Source organism: Podarcis pityusensis (assembly GCF_964106645.2).
Source record: "Podarcis pityusensis genome assembly, chromosome: 1".
NCBI classification, from domain to species: Eukaryota; Metazoa; Chordata; class Lepidosauria; order Squamata; family Lacertidae; genus Podarcis; species Podarcis pityusensis.
The window spans coordinates 107,979,762-107,998,934 of record NC_138028.1 but is presented as its reverse complement, the minus strand read 5'-3'; the positions used below and the strand labels follow the sequence as shown (position 1 = coordinate 107,998,934).

Below are 19,173 nucleotides of genomic sequence, written 5' to 3'. Positions count from 1 at the left end.
ATGGGGCCTCCTCCTGCCACTGCGCAGCCGGAGCACGATTTCTGTTCTCATCCTGGAGCAAAGTTCTTAACCCGAGGTAATATTTCTGGGTTGGTGGAGTCTGTAACCTGAAGCATATGTAATCTAAAGTGTATGTAACCTGAGGTACCACTGTATTATTTTTTTCTCACCCATGGGAGAAAAAAGGACCCTTGAAACTGGTGGATTTTGCTGCAAAAAGCAACTTAAAGGGAAAGTTAATCACCCATACATTCCTACTTGCCTCTGCTGTGATCAGCTCCACAGCCCCCTGTACACATTTCAAAAATTAATAATCCTCAAACACACCTGAGAAGTTACTAGCACCTCTTACTCATCTGATTATTTTGTCATTGACTGGTTTAGGTTTTCAGTCAAACATGTACATACTCCCTCCCTCTTGGGTCACAACAAAGCTCAAGACTATTTCAGTTGCTCCCTTCCAGAGCAGCTAAGCAGTTCGAAAGTCAAGAAAATGTTCCCCCCCCAATACAAAATGCTTGTTTTATGTCTTTAGATTTATATTTATGTATTTTGTATGTATACTTTGCCAGAATCTAGGGTGGGAGGAATTCCTGCAGGTGTCCATGCTTTTTCAGTTATTACTTTCCTACTCCTGGCAAGACATATTTTCTGTTTCACTTTTCAAATTCATACATTGTTTGCTTGATTGAATGCTTCCTACCACCAATAGTGCCGTGAGTATTAAAAAAAAAAACTGGGAAGAAACTAAGATTGAAATCCTTCCCTACCCTCCTCAATATTGATAGCTCAATAGGTGGGTTAGGATAGAGGATGAACCCTTTCTGCCAGTGGTGTGGAGTCCTGTTGTTGAGGGTTTTGCTGTGATGTAGGCCCAGTATTCACCTGAGCAAGTGGTATCCAGTGGAGGCATGAAAATGGACCATTTGGGGGCAGGGGCTACAGGATCCATTAGATCCTATGTCAGGCCAGCTCCCAGAGAGGGGTCTGGACTCTGGTACAGTGGTGAGGGGAGCACAAAATAACTCCTAACACCGCCCCCTCCTTCTTCCCTGATCTGCAGAAGCTGGCAGAGATGCAATAGTTCTTTAATGACTCCCTGGGCAGGGACAGGATTGTTCTGCCCTAAGGCAAATTTTTAAAAATGAGACATGCATGAATGGCATGCAAGAACTGCAGCTCTGTTGCCAGCCATCTCTCAGAATTTCCAGTAGTTGCGAAAGAATGCATTAGTTATTACCTTGATGAGGTTGAAAGCTTGATATGTCAATACGTAGATGAAACTGCTACAGGGAAGAAGGTCATGTGAATTGTGAAGCCCTAGAAACAGTATTGGTCTCTGCCTTGAGGCTTATTCTCACTTTTTAAGAAAAAGTGTTTTGAGAGTGGCTTGCACTGCTAACACAGTTAAATCTACTCCTTTTTCCCAGCAAGCGGGGCAGATCCTTACTAAGGAGGCGCTCATGAGTATTTGCTGTTATAAGTGTCTTCTGTGGGATTGTGGCAACATTCCATTAATGCTAGTAACCCCAAACATTGGTTGGGAGGCTGCATAGTGCAGCACACCATCAGGAGCGAAGTGTATCAGTGTAGCTGGTGCTGAACTGACATATCCCAGGAATAGCTTTGCTAGTTGAGATGCACTAGTTATGCCTTTCCCAAAGCAGTGAACCCAAAACATGGGCGTACCCAGGATTTATTTTAGGGGAGGCAGGCTTTATGTTGAGGTGGGGGAGACCCGAATTACCTGCAATGCAATTGGTCAGTTAAGTATTTTTATTTAATTGATTTAGAGGGGGCAGTTGCCCCCCCCCATACCTCCCGGACTACGCCCATGCCCCGAAAGCTGCTCGGTATGGGACCATAGGTTTGGGCCATGAGACATTTTTAATTTCAAGAGTTCACTTTTGAGTGATTTTTGGCTTCTACGGATCTTATCATATTAATTTGTTTTATATATCCATATTTATGCCCTCACATAAAGTATGGTGAAAACAACACAAAAAACCATTTTGTTTAATTGATAATATAATAATAATAATGAATTATTATTGCATGAAGTGCATATGGCTGAAATGTTAAGCATTTTCCTACAGCGTTATATTAAGATGCACTGCAACTGCGTTATATCTACCTGTAAATAATAGCTTGCGTGTGCCAATAATCTTTACTTCTGAATGTCTCCAACAGTGTCTTAATATTGGTTCAGTTTACCATGCATTCATATCCATTTTCCCCCCACTCAAATGTCAAAACCATTTTTCCCCCTACAGAGGTTTATACAAAGGATGGAAATTCCTATGGAAAGCCTTGTGAATTCCCTTTCCTATTTAATGGAACATGGCATCATGACTGCACCCGCAATGAAATGTTTACAGATGATGAATGGTGTTCTACAACCTACAGTTTTGATCAAGATAAAGAATGGGGTGTCTGCTTAAAGCCAGGCAAGTAGCATTGCTAAAATGCTATATACTGTGCTACACTGAAATGTTTAAATGTTTCTTTGATTGTCCTTGAATCTTTCTGCTGCAGTTGCTACCCTCCTGCAACACCAATGTAGTGCAGCACATAGATATGGGAGGTGCAGGCAGACTTCGTGTTCATCGCAATGCCTCGTTCTAACTATGCGTGACCATGCTCTTCGTTTGAAGGGTGGGGGAAACATCTATATTGCTCCCTTCTGGAATTCTCAGCACATGGTTACTGTGGTACCCAGATGGTTGCTTTTTAATTATTTATTTCTCTTGCATCAGAGGATGGTTGTCAGAATGCATGGGAACATGATGCAGATTCTGGAAATTGCTACCAGTTAAACACACAGGCTGCCCTTACTTGGAAAGAAGCATATGTCTCATGCCAGAGTCAAGGTGGAGATTTGCTGAGCATCGCCAGTGCATCCGAGTTAAGCCGTATTCAAGGTACGTACAAGGTATAGTGAATTTCTGGGGAAACCTGGCACTACCAAATTGGGGAGTCGGGATAGAACCTTAGCAAGAGGATTAGTGTCAAGGTAGATTCTTAGCTACCACCTCCTATCTCTTGAAGGAGTTGCCTCCGCATAATTCTCTAGAATTATCAAAATTCCATTCTACACAAACTTACTTCCTACTACCAAAATAACCAAAATACCCACAAGAAATTCTGGACCCAGAATGTGTTCTTGGTTTTTTCTCCTTCCTTTTGCTTTCTCCTCCTTTTTCATCTACCTGCCACTCCCTCTGATACTTGGGCTCCTTCTTAAGCCATGGATTTGCTGAGCATGATGTACAAACTAAGCCACTATCTAATAAATTCATATAATGCTTGTGCAACCACATCACATACTGTGCTCCATAAGCTCGTGCCCAAATATTTCTGTTTGACCTTAAATATGTATATTATTTTAGCAACCAAAAGCTACCTGGAAAGACGATACCTAGGTTCAGTACAGCTAAATGGGAACTATGAATTTACAGTGTGGAAACCAATCAATATTATTCATCTCGTAATATTTTTAACTCTTTAGCAAAAGAAGGCATTGCAGAGAGATTCTGGATTGGATTAAACCAGCTGGATATTTCTGGAGGCTGGCAGTGGTCAGATCATACACCATTGAATTTCGTCAGCTGGAGTCAAGGTGAGCACATTTCACTGATCAGTTGCCCAGTCAAATTCTGTCGCACTGTGTTCAGTGGATTACTCTCAGGAAGGTGTGAACAGGATTTCAGCCTTATTTTAAAAAATTGATTTATAGTGCTAAATGTTTGGAACTCTTCCTTTCCAGCCCTATAATTATGTGATACTATAACTTTAAATTTCTAAATACTTGTTGTTGTTTTTCTATAGAGATTCAGAATTCATCTCCACTAGATGGATCTGGCTGTGTAGCTATGGAAGCCAATGAAGGTACCTGGATGAGTTATCCTTGTGAGAATAAACTTCCGTATGTTTGCAAGAAGCCATTCAACAATACCCAGTCAGAGTTTGAAGGTAAATTGGAAATAAATTGTGGATTTGGTTTTTGTTAGGCAGTTAAATTTGTTAGGCAGTTACGTAGTTAAATTGACTCATATTTACAGCTGCTGCAGCATCTGTCACACAAGAAAAACAGCATACCAAAAAGTATATTCCTTGCAATGCCTACTGGTCTCAAACCTGCAGAGTAGACAATAAAGAGGTGCAGAGGGTGAGAGGAGAGTTTCAGCCAGGTTTGGCTGTTTTGTTTTTGTTTGAAGAAATAGTTAATAGTTACAAAATCAGGGGAAACGTTTGGGAATTTTTACCATTGAAAAAATGCTACTGTATAGTGTCATGCTATAGTTGCCTTTCCTTTAAAAAAAAAAAAGTTGTGTGTTTTTTCTGCGCATCACCCGGTGTATATTTCCTGCTGAATGGTTCACATGTTTTATTTATTCTCAGCAGTTGAGCAGTATGTGGAGACCCAGTGTGAACCTAATTGGCATTCCCACAATGGATTTTGCTATATGCTAATGAGCGGCACTGCTTCCTGGGAAGACGCACATCAACTTTGCAATGCAAGCAATAGCAACCTTATCAGCATACACTCCATAGCAGATGTTGAGATAGTGGTTACAAAACTTCATAATGGTAAGTTTGGCTAAGCATAGGCATGAATTTCTTCTGCCTTTTTCATGCTAATCACCCCATCTCAACTTGAGGCTGAAATGACTGGAAATTTGGTTTAGAAGGTTACTTGCCTGGCATCAGCCTTATATATCTTTAGGTGCCAGGCAAAAACATTCCTCTTCTCCCAGGCCTTTGACTATTTAAACAATCTATGACCTTTTAAACTATGTAGGTGTGTTTGTTCTTATGGTCTTATATGGGTTATTATATCGTAAACCTCCATGTGATCTTCAAATGAAGGATGGTATAGAAATTTAATCAGCAGCAACAACAACAACAGCTGCTGCTGCTGCTACTACTACTACTACTACTACTACTGGTACTGCATCATCTGTGGCCAGAATTTTTGTCACTCTAGATCACAGACTCAATAATAAAAATAAACATATATTTTTTCAACTTGGATAAAATGCACTGTCTTGCCTTAGTCATAGGGCATCTGTTGTATAATTCCGTGCATTCTGAAAAAAGTGAGCTTGTTTGAGTTATATGGCTGTGCTCCTGGTGTCTTGTTTGATTAGCTATATTGCTTTTTGAATTGCTTATTTTTTGCTATTGAATATAGACACTGAAGACAGAGTGTGGATTGGCTTCATAAATGAGGATGTTCCAGCTTTGTTTAAATGGTCTGACGGTTCCAAAGTAGTGTTTACTTACTGGGATCAGGATGAGCCGAAACTTCTCTCCAACAACACTCCCAACTGTGTAGCTTACTCAGGAAAGGTAAGTCGCTTATGTGTTACTCTGGTCCAAGTGCCTCTTTTAAGTTTCTGGGAAAGAAAGAAAAGAAGCATGTGGATTTATGTACATAGCCTGGTCCCTCCTATGGAAGTGGAAAAGATGATACCTTAGCAGTGCAACCTTTAACAGACTTCCACAGAATTAATGTCCTGGTATTTCAGTGGAACTCGCATGCTTAGGATTATACCCTTGAATTCTAGCAAACTTCCAGCCCAGAAGTCCACTCCCGCCAGCTGCATCTGGGAGCATTGTTGCAGCTGGCTAGGGAGGCGGGTGAGGCAATGCTGCTTTGTGTGCATACAGACACCAGCACATGTGTCTGGCGATGTATCTATAGACTCTTCTTCTTCTTCTTCTTCTTCTTTAGCGATCACTCGTAGTCGAGTAAGATTGTCTTCCCTAAACACAGTTTTTAAAGTCCACAAGTGACTGTGGAGGCCAATTTTGGATCCACACATCCTTCCACAGTGGGGACATAGGTTTCTGGGCAGGAGTTGAGCATGGTGAAGGTTTGCCAAGCATGCCTTCCTCTTAGCACATTTCGTCCTGAGTTTGAGCATCTTCAAAACCCATGACATCTTTGGTAAAGGCTTTTCTGCAATTGGAGCACCCGCAGGCCAGTGTTTCCCAGTTGTCGGTATTTATACATTTTTTTAGATTTGCCTTGAGAGAGTCTGTGTCTGGCGATGTATCTATAGACTATATGGTCCTTGGCTGTGCCTCTATGTGGCCTCTGGTCATTTTCCCCCACACCCACCAAGCCCATGCTCAGTTCCATAATGGGATCTCCAGTCGCATCTGGGCACAGTTGGAATATTTTGCCTGCCTGCAAACTGGCCAAGCTGGGCAGGGGTTTTTTCACTTGCTCTGTACTGGGTTCAGGGAACAGTGAGGTTAAGGGATGGTTATACAGTGGTACCTCGGGTTACGTACGCTTCAGGTTACAGACTCCGCTAACCCAGAAATAGTACCTCGGGTTAAGAACTTTGTTTCAGGATGAGAACAGAAATCGTGCAGCTGCGGCACAGCAGCAGCAGGAGACCCCATTAGCTAAAGTGGTGCTTCAGGTTAAGGACAGTTTCAGGTTAAGAACAAACCTCCGGAACGAATTAAGTACTTAACCCAAGGTATCACTGTAGTTAAATCAGTTAACTGGGAAAGGTTAAGGTAAGATAAGGAAACATTTCTGGATGCCATCTTCTCCAGGCTATGGGGCTCTTAACCTGGATGGGGAATGTTCTTGAGGCTCACCTGCCACACCTGTGGGGCCCTGGGAGGAAATGGGGGCAAGAAGGCTGCCCTACTCATCATAATGTGGGGCCCCAACCTTGGGACTGTGCTTTGTCATGCCCTTTGGAAAGGGTAGGGTTTGGTTCATGCAGAGTTGAAGTGAATGTTAGCTTCCCGCAATTCTCATTTCCCCTTGCAGTTGTTGATAATAAAATGTGGCCCTAGTTCAACCCATCACTTGTGTCTCTCCTCTTTATTCCTGGGTCCAGTCACAACAGAGGAATAGAAGGCAATTCACTGTGCTAACAGAGAAAACCTTAAGCCTTAGAACAGGAACACAGGGCCTATTGTGAGCTCTCCCTGTTTCTTCACAGCTTTTAATGAGAAAAATCTCAAAGCAGCTGCTTGTCAGTGTTGGTGGGTTAATAGTTTTTCTGTATGTGATATTCATAGCCTGTGATATACAGCAGAGGTGCATGAGCAACCATTGCCCCGTTAACAGATAACTCTTAACGGTGGCGGAGAGCAGGTGAGGGCGGGTCTGGCACGCGTCCTGGGGGCAGAGCGTGCCGTCTGCGGGGGCATGGGCAGCCCAGCATGGGCGGGGGGGCAGCCGCGATGGCACGCTGCCGGGGGCAGGGCGCTCTCCCCACACGCCTCTTCCTCCGCCAGTGACTCTTAAGCAATGGTGTAGCACTATGTGAATGCGCCAGAGCAAAGAATCGGGCTCCTCTGCTCCTCCAGTCTCTCTTTTGCTGCTGCCTGTGTTCTCTTCTTTTTCCCAATTGCGGGACTCACAAGAGTTGGCCACTGTGAGAATAGAATGTTGGACTGATTTAGCAGGGTGCTTTTTAAGTTCTTAAAATCCTCATTCAGGTTGGGAAGCAGGGCAGGCTTGTTACATTTTTAGACTCCCATCCAGGATAAAAATAGGGAGCGAGAGAGAGTAGCAGGAAAGCTAAGCACTCTCAAAATCTGTTCCTGTCTTCATTGTAATACAGACAACGTGGTTTTAAATGAGACTTCAGTTACAGTGGTACCTCGAGTTACAAACTCCTCAGGTTACAAACACTTCAGGTTACAAACTCCGCTAAGCTCCGCTAAGTAGTTACAGGTTACAAACTCTCCTAAGTAGTTACCTCGAGTTTAGAACTTTGCCCCAGGATGAGAACGGAAATCGTGTGCCAGCGGTGCAGCAGCAACAAGAGGCCCCATTAGCGAAAGCACGCCTCTAGTTAAGAACAGTTTCAGGTTAAGAACGCACCTCCGGAACAAATTCAGTTCATAACTAGAGGTACCACTGTACTTAAAAAAAATGTTATTGGGGACCCCTTTTGGAAAGACTAATTAGCACTCATGCATTTGTTATTATATTTATCTAACTACTTTCTTAGAAGTTTATGCATAGATATAGTGGACTTTTTGCTTTGTTTGTGCCTCCCCATTTTTTCCCTTGTATGTTTACTCTGGCTGTTTGCTTTCATTGAAAATTAATAAACAACGGAGAGAATAATATTGGGAATGTTCTAAAAAAAATCTCCCCCTTCCTCTTGCTGATAGCTGGGTCGATGGAATGTCCTGCCTTGTGACAATAAACTTAAATACGTCTGCATGAAAAACGGAAAGATTTTGAATGACTCAAAAGCAGATAAAAATTGTACTGGTGAGGTAAGGTTATATCAATAATTACATTTTAAACCAATCTTGGAGGTTGTATTAAAAGTATTTTGCTTACTGTTTGCCTGACATTTTGAATTTCAGATTCATTATTAATGATAGAGCGGAGTGGAATATTTAGAATTCTTACATATTAGATAAATATTAAGCATCTGTCATTTATCTAGTGTTCTAGCATACCCCCAATTTCAAAGTAGTAGCAATGCTTAAGTTTCACCATTCTGCCTTTGCAAAAATGTAACGTGGAACATAATTAATGCATACTTTTGAGTAAAAGAGTATTATTCTCTAAAATAGGAATGGAGGCATGGAGACTTTTGTTACAAGGTTCAGAAAAGTGAAGAACTGTTTGGGAAACTGTGCAACCTCACTATAACAAACAGGTATTCTTTAATGTTTGTCTTTGTCTAGATAAAACAAATGTGTGTTGTGCAACAAGAGGTGAGTATGCAGTACTGTTGAAACATGAATGTAGAATGAACTCTGCAGTATGCTAGTGAAGTATTTACATTTATGACTAGTAGATTTATTCATGTATTTGATCATGATAGTTGCATCCTTAGTTTTTGAAACTTGACTCTTACAGATTTGAGCAAGAATTCATAAACAATTTGATTAGAAAGCATAGCAGAGTTGAGGAAAAGTACTTCTGGACTGGCTTGCATGATATCGGCTCTTCAGGAGAGTATAGCTGGGGAACCGTGGATGGGAAGAATGAAATGCTCACGTACACAAACTGGGGTCATTTCCAACCAGGTACTGTACCTTCTCGAAATCAGTGAAGTGCTACTATTTGTTCTATGTTAAATCTTGAACAATACTAAATTTCTTGGTTACAATTTTGATTTGATTTTAATCTACATTCTAGCATTGCGTGGAGGATGCGTGGCTATGTCAGCAGGAAAATACCTTGGAAAGTGGGAGGTCAAGAATTGCAAAACAACGAAAGCTTACTCTATTTGCAAGAAGTACATTGGACCAAAAGTAGAACCGGAAGTAGTTCCTAAAGTTACTGACCCTTGCCCTCCAGGCTGGCACAGCGGATCAGGTCTTGCTTGTTATAAGGTAGCATATATCCTTCCAATTAAATCACCTAAAGGATCTAGTTCAGCCTTCACTATCCTGATGCCCTCTAGATATTACAAACTTGAAGGAACCGAGCTAACACTTAAAAAAAACCATGTATATTATCTTAATGAAGAAAAAACAAAAGCACTACAAAATGTTGAACTAGATATTTCCACCATACGGAAAGAGATCTTTTCTGATGTTCATTCCGAACACACCTTACAAAAACAAGTGCACAAATGCCATTTTAGGCATGCTTGTTTTGGAAAGCCTAGCCAGATACGTAGAATGATGCCATACGTTTTAATCTAGTTTTTAGCGTGTTGTTGATTTTAATCTAGTTTATAGCCTGTAAAGTCATTAATTTTGTTTGGACACGGGATGAGAACCCAGAAGCTGAGAGGGAGGGTGTGTCAGAAGGAAGATTCTCTCTCTCTCTCTCTCTCTCTCTCTCTCTGTGTGTGTGTGTGTAACTTTGTATTAATGTAACATTTTATATGTAACTCTGTCTTCGTAATATTTTAAGTCGTCTGTTGTTTATTCAGTTTTTTGTATACTGCTTATGATATCTGTAATACATTAAATGATATATAATATATTAAGTGATATAGAAATGAAATAATTGAATAGTCAACTATAGCTCCCATCAGCTCCAACCAGCTGGAACTGATGGGAATTGTAGTCCAAAACATCTTGAGGGTAGCAGGTTGGCTAAGGCTAATCTAGTTCAGTGACTTGAGTGTGTGCACACACACACACACACACACTATTCATATTCTTGAATTACTTTGGACTTGTATCTAAAACTCTCAGAACACCCTTGCATAATCCTTCCATTCCCACAGTCAACTATTTCTTTGCATTACATTTCTTTGTTTTAGCTGATTAGATTATCTTCGTTTGGTTTTGTTTCCCTGGCTGATCAGCCTCTGTTCATCAGAACAAAAGCACCACTTGGCTCCTGAGTTGCCCTTTAAGGCCGCTGGGAGTTGTAGCTTTGTGCTGGGGGTAAAACCACAGTTCCCAGGATTCCTTGAAGGAAGCTATATATGGGGGTGGGGGGTGTACATGACAAAAAATATAAATTTGTGATGCTTTCTTAGGGCAGTTTTTGTTAACAAGACAGGGAGAACAGAATCCAATGTGTGTGTATAAAACCAGATTGGGTAGGTTTATACGGCAGCCAAGTAGCTTTGAAGTATTAGGGATATCTTTGGCCCCTTTCTTTTCATTGATAAAGGACTGAATTGGATTTTTCTTTTTTTCTTTGCAAAGTTATTTCATAAGGAAAGAGTGCTGAGAACCAGAACCTGGGAAGAAGCAGAGAGATTCTGTGAGGCTCTTGGAGGACACCTCCCTAGTTTTAGCCACTTAACAGAAATCAAGGAGCTCCATGACATTCTGAGAGAGACCATAAGGTAACGCTCTTCGAAAGCTAGTTTTCTGGACAAACTCAGTTGGTAATGTGGCATTTAATAGTCATGTCCTTTAAAAAGAAACGCTTCTGGATAGCATTAATGGAACATGAACTAAAACCGCTATTGTTGACATGCAAAGAACATTCGGCAAATTTGTTCTTTCAATTATTTTGTTTCAAACATTATTTTCAGTAGCATGTGGTGACAAGTCTGTTTCCTCCTCTTCCTCCTTGCTTTGAGTATTGTTTCCTAATGAACACATTAGTTAAATGATTAAGCAGTATACTGTTGCATGCATACATACATACATACATACATACATTTCAAGATCTCTAGTACAGATTGTGGTGTGTGTTTTTAGGATTCTGCAGGAAGGCAGAAGGCTTCCTGCAGCCAATCGGAAGCCGTGCCTTGGTTTCCAAACATTTTGGAAGTCGAATGGACTTTCGGAACGGATTCTGTTTGACTTCCAAGGTACCACTGTAGCTAAGTATTTATTAATTAACATACATGCATTGTGAAATCTACATGTACAAATGGCAGGCATAATCAGAATTTTGGCAGACTGGTAAAATGATTCTCTCTCTCTCACTCTCACACACACACTCTCACACACACACACACACACACACACACACACACACACACACTGTGCTTTCAGTTTGGAAGTCTGCACAGGGCTCTTGTCTTGCGTGATTATAGTGATGAATAATTTGTGCTTAAAGCTGCACTTGGACTGAAATGGTATTTCATTTACAGCGATAGCCGTTGGGTCTGGATTGGGCTAAATAAGAGGAATCCTGACTCTCTAGGATCCTGGCAGTGGAGTGACAATAAGCCTGTAAGTTAAACTGATGGCAATAGCATATCATCATACCTTAGTTGGGAGAACGTAGGTGGGTCTGAAAGAAATTAGGCATCTTTAAAAAAAAACAACACCCAACTATTTCAGACATGAAGAATGAAAGGGATTTTGAAGAATGCAATTCTGAACATATTTTGTCAGTGGAAGACTTTTTAAGAATCTAAAGATCTAGCCATTTTTACTGTTGCTTTGTATTAGAAGTATGCGCATATACAAAAAAAAAGATCTAGCTATTTCTTAACATGTGCAGGGGCTCTGAGAAGCATAGGGATGTTTCCCATCACAGGCACTGTGTTCCATCCATTTCACTGGAAGAATCAGGTTTTCATGCAGATTCTTTTGGGCTCACTGAAATAAATTGACAGCCCGTATGTAGGAGCCTTGTGTGATCATAGAAGTGCACATGAAACTCTGAGTCACGTTTGGTGACTTTTTTGAACTATGCATCGGATTGTGATCTTGCACTTCAGCCCCTGTTCAGGCATTCCTTTATCTTACGTGATTAAAGCCTTCGCATGCGGGAGTGCTCTGCTTCCTCCGGTGCATCAGAGTCCCATCTGTTTATTTACAGCCCTGCACGGGTTGAAAGGCATTCTTCTTAAGTAGGGAGCCACCTCTGCTAGTGGAGACTCCTCTCTAGGATTTTGGAACTCTAATTTCGCACGTGAGGGAAATGAATGCTGCAATATAGCTGTAATTTTGTGCAGAAGACCACATTCTTACATACATTCACCAACCGTGAGCCCTAAGTATGGGCTCTCTGTTTACTTCACTCAGCAGAACGGAATGTGTGTGTAGCCGGGTTTCCTCCAATGAAACAAATGGAGGAGCGCCTGTGGTGAAAAACTACAATGTGCTCATTGCCAATTCAATTCAATTCTGTATCTTCTCTTTCTGTAGGTATCTACTGTTGTTATGCACCCTGAGTTTAAAGATGAATACGATACTAGAGACTGCGCAGCTGTGAAGGTGCGGTGTAACACGCTTGATAACTAAGTGGGAATACTTTGGGGGGTTTTTTTATAAATTAGTTCAATTGATAGATTAAATTTAGAATGATTTCCTGCAACTTTGCCAATGTGAAGTTGTCATTGAGTTAATACAACGAAAATGCTACAGCACGCTTACTGTGACGCAACTTAAGAATGAAATAGAAATATTGCATTGGACCAATAAAATAAATTAGTCTATAATTTTGTGTCCCTTGCTGTCTTCTCTGAGAAATGCGGTAACAAACGCTGTCCAAATTCTTCTTTTTGTAGTTGAAAAACAGTTCCTCTTTAATTAGTTTCAAAGATATATAATAAAATAATGCAGTTTTTGATAACCAGTACTGGTGATAAACATATTTGTGTGTGTGTGTGTGTGTGTGTGTCTGTCTGTCTGTCTGTCTGTTACAGCAAATTAAATAAGGCTGCACCTTTTTCCTAGGAGTAAATAACATTGAATACAGCCTAACATTGCTTAGGCTTGCACTGTAACAGAGTTAACCCTGAGCAGGGTTTCAAATCTATGCAACAATTACAAGTGCAGTAGGATCCATATCTATTTCACCTGGCCAACCTTGGCTTAAGTGCATGCGTCCTTGTGGTTTAGTTTTTGAGCTACAATCCTCCGTAAGCATACTTGGAAGGAAATTTGATTAGACAGACATACTTCTGTGTGAGATTGCCTTAGATCTGGCTGCACAAAAGCAAGTAGCTGTGCTTTTTTATCCATAGAAAAGCCCGATTTTTTTTATATAAAAAGAATGAAATATAATTTCTGTTTATTAACAGTTCACTTAGGCTGCATTACACTTACCTGATAGTAAGTCCCACTTAAAACAGTGGAACTTAGTTGCATGTAAATATTACACTGCACATGCAGGAATCAGTTTCATTGGTTTTTTTATCTTAATAATGTGTGCAGTTTCTAAGACTAACACGGAGAACAATGTGGACTCTCTACTATTCTGAAGACAGACAAGAAGATTTCTACTTAAAGCCTTTCTACTGTGGTTCACAACTTGAATGGGTGTGCCAGATCGCTAAAGGTAAACTTCATTCACAGCTCAGTCGTATGCATGTTTACTTAGAAGTGAGTGCCATCATATTCAATATGGCTGCCTCCCAGGTCAGTGTGCATAGGAAGGCAGCATTAGGCTTAGAAATGTCTTTACTTTCATTTTATTCACATTTGTCAGCATGAACTGTTTGCCCAAATTCCTGTGAATTTGAAGCAAAGAGCACTGAAAAAGGTTTTATTTCACATGGTGTGTGTTTTTTACAAGAACAATAAGAACTTGTTGGATTAGGCCACAGGCCTAACAAATTAAGCATCCTGTTCTCAGTGCTCATCAATATGTCCTTGGGAACCCTCAAGCTGGATGTGAGGCTTTAAAAAAAGAAAGGTGATCCTTGAATCAACATTTGATTTTCTGTGTCTAGTTTACATTGACTATAAAGAATCTACATGATAACATTAAAATTACTCTCATGTTTTTATTCCACATAATCAAGCAGGCCTTGCACTCCACAATTATTGGGCATGACTTGTTCTGCTTCCAATAATTGAATGCCATTTTAAAATTTTCTGATGATGCCCAAGTGTAGAAGGAATGTCTGGCTTTCACAGGTTCTTGTTACAGTGGTACCTCTGGTTACGTACTTAATTCGTTCCAGAGGTCCGTTCTTAACCTGAAACTGTTCTTAACCTGAGACACCACTTTAGCTAATGGGGCCTCCTACTGCTGCCGCACAAAAATCCCCATGCCTCTTCCATTCATACTTTAGAGAACAGTGCTTCTTTACTCAAAAGTAAAATCAGTATGCATTATATACAAAGGACTACTTCCTCTGCTCATTCTGCTTGCCTCACCACAAACCCTCATCCCCCCCATCCTGCCCTGCCCCACCTTCTACACTTCACCCACCTTTGCCTGCCCCCCCCCAGCTTTTCCAAACCTCCCCTCCCCTCACAACTCACCTGAGCACCTCCCAAACAAACATAATAAGCAAGCTACATGGTTGGTTGGTTGGTTGGTTTTTCCAAATTGCAGTTGTGTTCAAGTTTGTAAGTTGTAATAAAACTTTACTGCTTGCACCTTTTGGGTAAAAAGAAAAAAACAGCACAATTTCACTCTTTGTTTAATGGTGCTCCTGAAGATTCCAGCTCTCCTTTTCTTCTGATAAAAGGGAAATTGGCATGCCCTAATTTTCCTTACTCTCATCCACAGGTCGTACTCCAAAGACACCAGAGTGGTACAAACCAGGTAAGCGAACAACTTAGGCTTCCTACACATCATTGATAAAGGTGCTAGCCACATATAGGTCTCCAAAAGTGCCAGTGATCTTGAACACAGCCTCTAGCAACTTGGACCCCCAGCTATCTTATTTTCATTACCTTTAATGCAGCCTGCAAGCAGAGCGAGTTGTTAGCCTGCTCTCTGCTATTCTGCAGTACCACTGCTTCAGTTTGCCTGAGGGTGTACTGTGGCCCCCAGCCCAGCAGTGGGCAGATGACGGAAAGAATCCAATGAATCCCATCTCATCTTACATAACTGCTGACTCAGGCTTGGCTTCGCACTCTGAACAACTTACTCAAACACAAGCAGAGCAGCTCTTGGACTGATACCTTACTTGTTCCCTGTTGAATCATGGGCCTAAATCCAAAAGCCGACTGAAACCTGAAATAATCTTACAGTACTTTATATAGAAACTTAAATTTGGCAAATCTTCAGGGAAAATAGCAAGTGACGTTGAAGAAAAATCAGTGAGTGTCTCTCTGTCTTCATTAATCCATGGATGGTTAATTTAAGAGAGCACTTAAACGTCACAATGGAACATAAAAGCAAAGTGCTGTCTCAAATATGTTGAACTGCCGCTGTTCTGTAGGTCACAACTATCTTATTAGCCACTGACATACAATCTCCAAAATGTATCGCTCATAAAATTGCTGTCCTTGATCATTTGCTGATCAACTTAAGGCAGGGATAGGGAACCTACGACCTTCCACATGTTGTAGGATTACTGCTTCCATCAGCATGGTCAGGAAAGAAGGTACTTGTGACTCCCAACATCATCTTGAATGTCAAAGGTTCCCCATCCCTGATTTAAAGGTATCTTCATTTGACTTTCATGGAGATCATACATACTCCTTTGGTCTATTCCTCCCCACAAGATGAATGTGATCCTTCTGTTTGCCTTGCAGCTATTGAGGCCTCCACAGACAATGCTGTTCTCATATCATACTTTGGGGGACAATGTGTCTGAGCACAACATCAGAAACTGGAAAAATTTTTAGAGGGACTCATTTGTTACTTTGCTTAGTTTTGTGTTGGGTCAGCAATGACTCAGCATTGCTGCAGTGAATGTGTTGGAGCATTGCCCATGGGGAAGCATATGCTCATATTTACTGGGGGTTTGGGGGGGATTTTATGTTGACTTTTATCTATGGTTGCTTGGCTGCCCTACAATTGCCAGATGAAGGGTGATCTAGAAATATAATAATGATGTTGCAGAGTTTCCTGCAATAATGCACAGTATTTTTTAGATAACTGTTAATTCACTTCATTGTTACAATAGTTCATCTACCACTACTAGATAACATTGTGAAATTGGAGGTGGGGTTGTGTGTGCCTGCAATGTTTCATATAGTTTAAACTTAGGTGTATGGCATTCTTTTTCTTTCTTTCTTTTGTAGATGGAGATGGACTTCAGGGACCAGTACTGAATATTGATGGGTCTGAATTTTGGTTTGTGCCAAATAAGCACTTGAGCTTTCAAGAAGCTGCTCTGTACTGTTCTAATAATGGAAGTGATTTGGCGTCTGTGGCCTCTTTCACTGCACTAACGGGAATTCTAAACAGGATTGCAAATGTAATTTATTTCTTTGTCTCTTGGATATATTTTGTTGTGAAAATGTCCGTGCCAAAATAGGGTTTTTAAAAAACAAAACAAAAAAACACATTCTCTTGTTGTTGCTATAAGCTGTTCAGGAAAAGCCTGTGAGAAGTAGGATACCTTTGTCTGACAGCATATATAGCAAAAGTGTTTTTCCTGCATCCAATGAAAAAATGTTCTTCTCTTATCCTTCTTCCCCAGCTTTTCCTCTAGTACTAGGAAGGGTACAGAGTAAAGGGTAATCCAGAGCATGCCTAATTCTCATTGATGATATGGAATTTCAGAGTAAAAAGTGGGAGCAATCCTTCTCCCCATACTGCAGGCAAAACAGGGCTTGACTTGAAAACATTAGTTTCTGAAATGCAGGAGAAAGCTCTATTTAAAAAACTGCACCAAGAAACCTGCCTGTAAGTCTCACACTTGCTTTTATTACTGTGGCATTGGAAATGCTCTTGGGACTGTTTTATTAAAAACTAGGATCTACTGAATACCTGAGGGAGAAGGCTTAAAAATTATCTGCCTTTAGTTTGCATGGTAACACTTTTTAGTGTATTTAGGGTATATAGACTTTATATAGAATTTATACCGGATTCTACACTTTTCTGATACTTAGGTTGAGATGTAACATGGCATTTGATGCTAATGCATCTCCTTTTTGTTTTTGCAGTTATCGGACGAAAGACAAAGTTGGTGGCTGAAACACACAGCTCCTGCAAGTCGCTACCATTCACTGTACGTAGAACTATCAGAGTCTATATGTGTCTGAAATACTTTTGCCATTCACTTAATGAATATGATCTAGTAATGATGAACGTGTTATGGTCATAGGTCAAGATACTTGAGCTTTGAGGCTCAGGATTTCTTACATATAATAAACACGTAAGCGCTGCAGCAGAAACCTCAGAATTTGGCAGCTGTGCTCTGTAGCTACAAAAATTAAGATGCCAGCTCCATTTTGGTCCTTTCTTCAGTGAGTCCACAAATCTCTTGTGCAGTAGGACACATGAAAAAGAAACGAGCAAGCTAATCAATGATGATAAATATTTACATGCACCAAGAGGTCAAATCTGAAATAATTCAGTTCTTCATTGCGCCTAGGTTTTCAGTATTTTCATACTACCATGAACGATACTACAGGAATTGTTGGCATATTTCTTATCAAAGTTGGTACAGAGGTAAGCTGTTTAATTTTTTTATTTTAAACAATGCTAAGATACTATTCTCCCCCCAAACTTTCAGTCTTAAAGAAAAAGTTCTCCTTTAGACTTTTTATTAGAAGCTGCACTACTTCTAATAAAGTAGTTTTATGGAGTTGGAGAGCTGTTCTGGATGTTAAAGGCAACAAAACATTCAGCTGGCGGTGCCTGTTTGTGGATGTCTTGTGGGTGGCCATCTGCAAAAGAGGTCCAGGCTCCTAATAGCTGTGTAGAAGAGGGAATTTCAGCAGTTCAGCTTGCACGACAGTCTCCCATCTACACAGCTATTAAAGTTGAAGAAATCCTTTCCTCTTTTGCAGATGACCACCCTACAGTATGGCATTCAGAGTTTATAGTTGTATCCGGACCCTACTTTGATGTCCAGTCCTTTGCCTTTCAGAATTTGTGGAAATAATACACAGTAAATGCAGTATGACTATAAGCATAGATAAATACATATATGTGTCTGTGATTCCTGCAGACAGCACGATAAGCTGCAGTACAAAACTCCCCTTCATCTGTGAGAAATACAATGCATCGCTATTGGAGAAGCACGACCCTGGTTATAAACCAACTCGCAGGAAGTGTCGCGAAAATTGGCTTGTTTTTATGGATAAGGTAATATTTATTAGAAAGTGCCTTATAAGAATCTCCAAAACTTGATGAGTATTTGCAAAACTGTAGTTTTCTTGTGAACCACCTGGAGATCTTTTGATGAAGGGTGGTATAGAAATCTAATAAATAAAAAGTAAATAAATAAATAATACTGACCTTCACCTGCAAATAAAATATTTTTGTAAGGTGTTTTCCCCCTTTGATTTAGTTCTGCTCTGTAAATTTCCCCTTAATCATAAAAGCTAATGTGAAATCCACATACTTTAGACAGAGTGTTTATAATAAAATCTTCTTACAGTGTTACCGCATGGTACCCCCTAAGGATTTTAAGTTTCAGGAGGCAGACGAACATTGTCACAGTTTGGGAGGTTCTCTTCCATCAATCACAAGCCAAACTGAACAAGGTAAAGTGATAACATTTGATACTTCTTATAAAGTGTGGTTCTCTTTTATAAAACACTGTGCATTGATAATTTTTTTGTTTCTGCGGATATGGTAGGTACCAGTTTTCTTACAGATTTGCTAAAAACTGTTGTGGAAATGCAAGTGAATACTTCCCACTCCTTGAATCTGCCACCTATCTGCGTGATATATTAGGGAGGTGGGCAGAAATCCATTCAGCTCGCATTTTAATGTGATCGTGCCTAATTCACGCTTCCTAAAGCCAAAACGCAGATACGCTTAGCACTTAGCTGAATGTTACAATTTATTTCTCAAACTAAACTAAATGCATATATTAGGGGAAATTACGCACAACTTTTGTGTAACATGCAAAAATAGGTTGCGATAGGGAGAACTGCTTGTAAAAATCTGTATATTGGGAGAAGTGCACATTAAAATGCTGGGGATTT

The 19,173-nt window shown here is 40.4% G+C and overlaps 1 protein-coding gene across 2 annotated transcripts in view; it reads left to right on the top strand.

Annotated features, from left to right (window-relative positions):
- Positions 1-19,173, top strand: part of LY75 (lymphocyte antigen 75) — a 50,251-nt gene that overhangs the window by 13,660 nt on the left and 17,418 nt on the right. Inside the window, exons 3-22 of one of the 2 annotated variants that reach the window (XM_081005512.1) lie at positions 2,274-2,447; positions 2,757-2,921; positions 3,509-3,619; positions 3,829-3,972; positions 4,405-4,590; positions 5,195-5,352; positions 8,161-8,268; positions 8,575-8,660; positions 8,864-9,033; positions 9,146-9,342; positions 10,621-10,763; positions 11,523-11,604; positions 12,529-12,597; positions 13,540-13,663; positions 14,846-14,881; positions 16,312-16,487; positions 17,179-17,243; positions 17,610-17,686; positions 18,189-18,325; positions 18,621-18,726. In XM_081005512.1, coding sequence (XP_080861638.1) covers positions 2,274-2,447; positions 2,757-2,921; positions 3,509-3,619; positions 3,829-3,972; positions 4,405-4,590; positions 5,195-5,352; positions 8,161-8,268; positions 8,575-8,660; positions 8,864-9,033; positions 9,146-9,342; positions 10,621-10,763; positions 11,523-11,604; positions 12,529-12,597; positions 13,540-13,663; positions 14,846-14,881; positions 16,312-16,487; positions 17,179-17,243; positions 17,610-17,686; positions 18,189-18,325; positions 18,621-18,726 — 2,514 coding nt within the window. Of the gene's footprint in view, positions 1-2,273; positions 2,448-2,756; positions 2,922-3,508; positions 3,620-3,828; positions 3,973-4,401; positions 4,591-5,194; positions 5,353-8,160; positions 8,269-8,574; positions 8,661-8,863; positions 9,034-9,145; positions 9,343-10,620; positions 10,764-11,522; positions 11,605-12,528; positions 12,598-13,539; positions 13,664-14,845; positions 14,882-16,311; positions 16,488-17,178; positions 17,244-17,609; positions 17,687-18,188; positions 18,326-18,620; positions 18,727-19,173 lie in introns of both variants that reach the window. The other variant, XM_081005511.1, reaches the window with a different exon arrangement.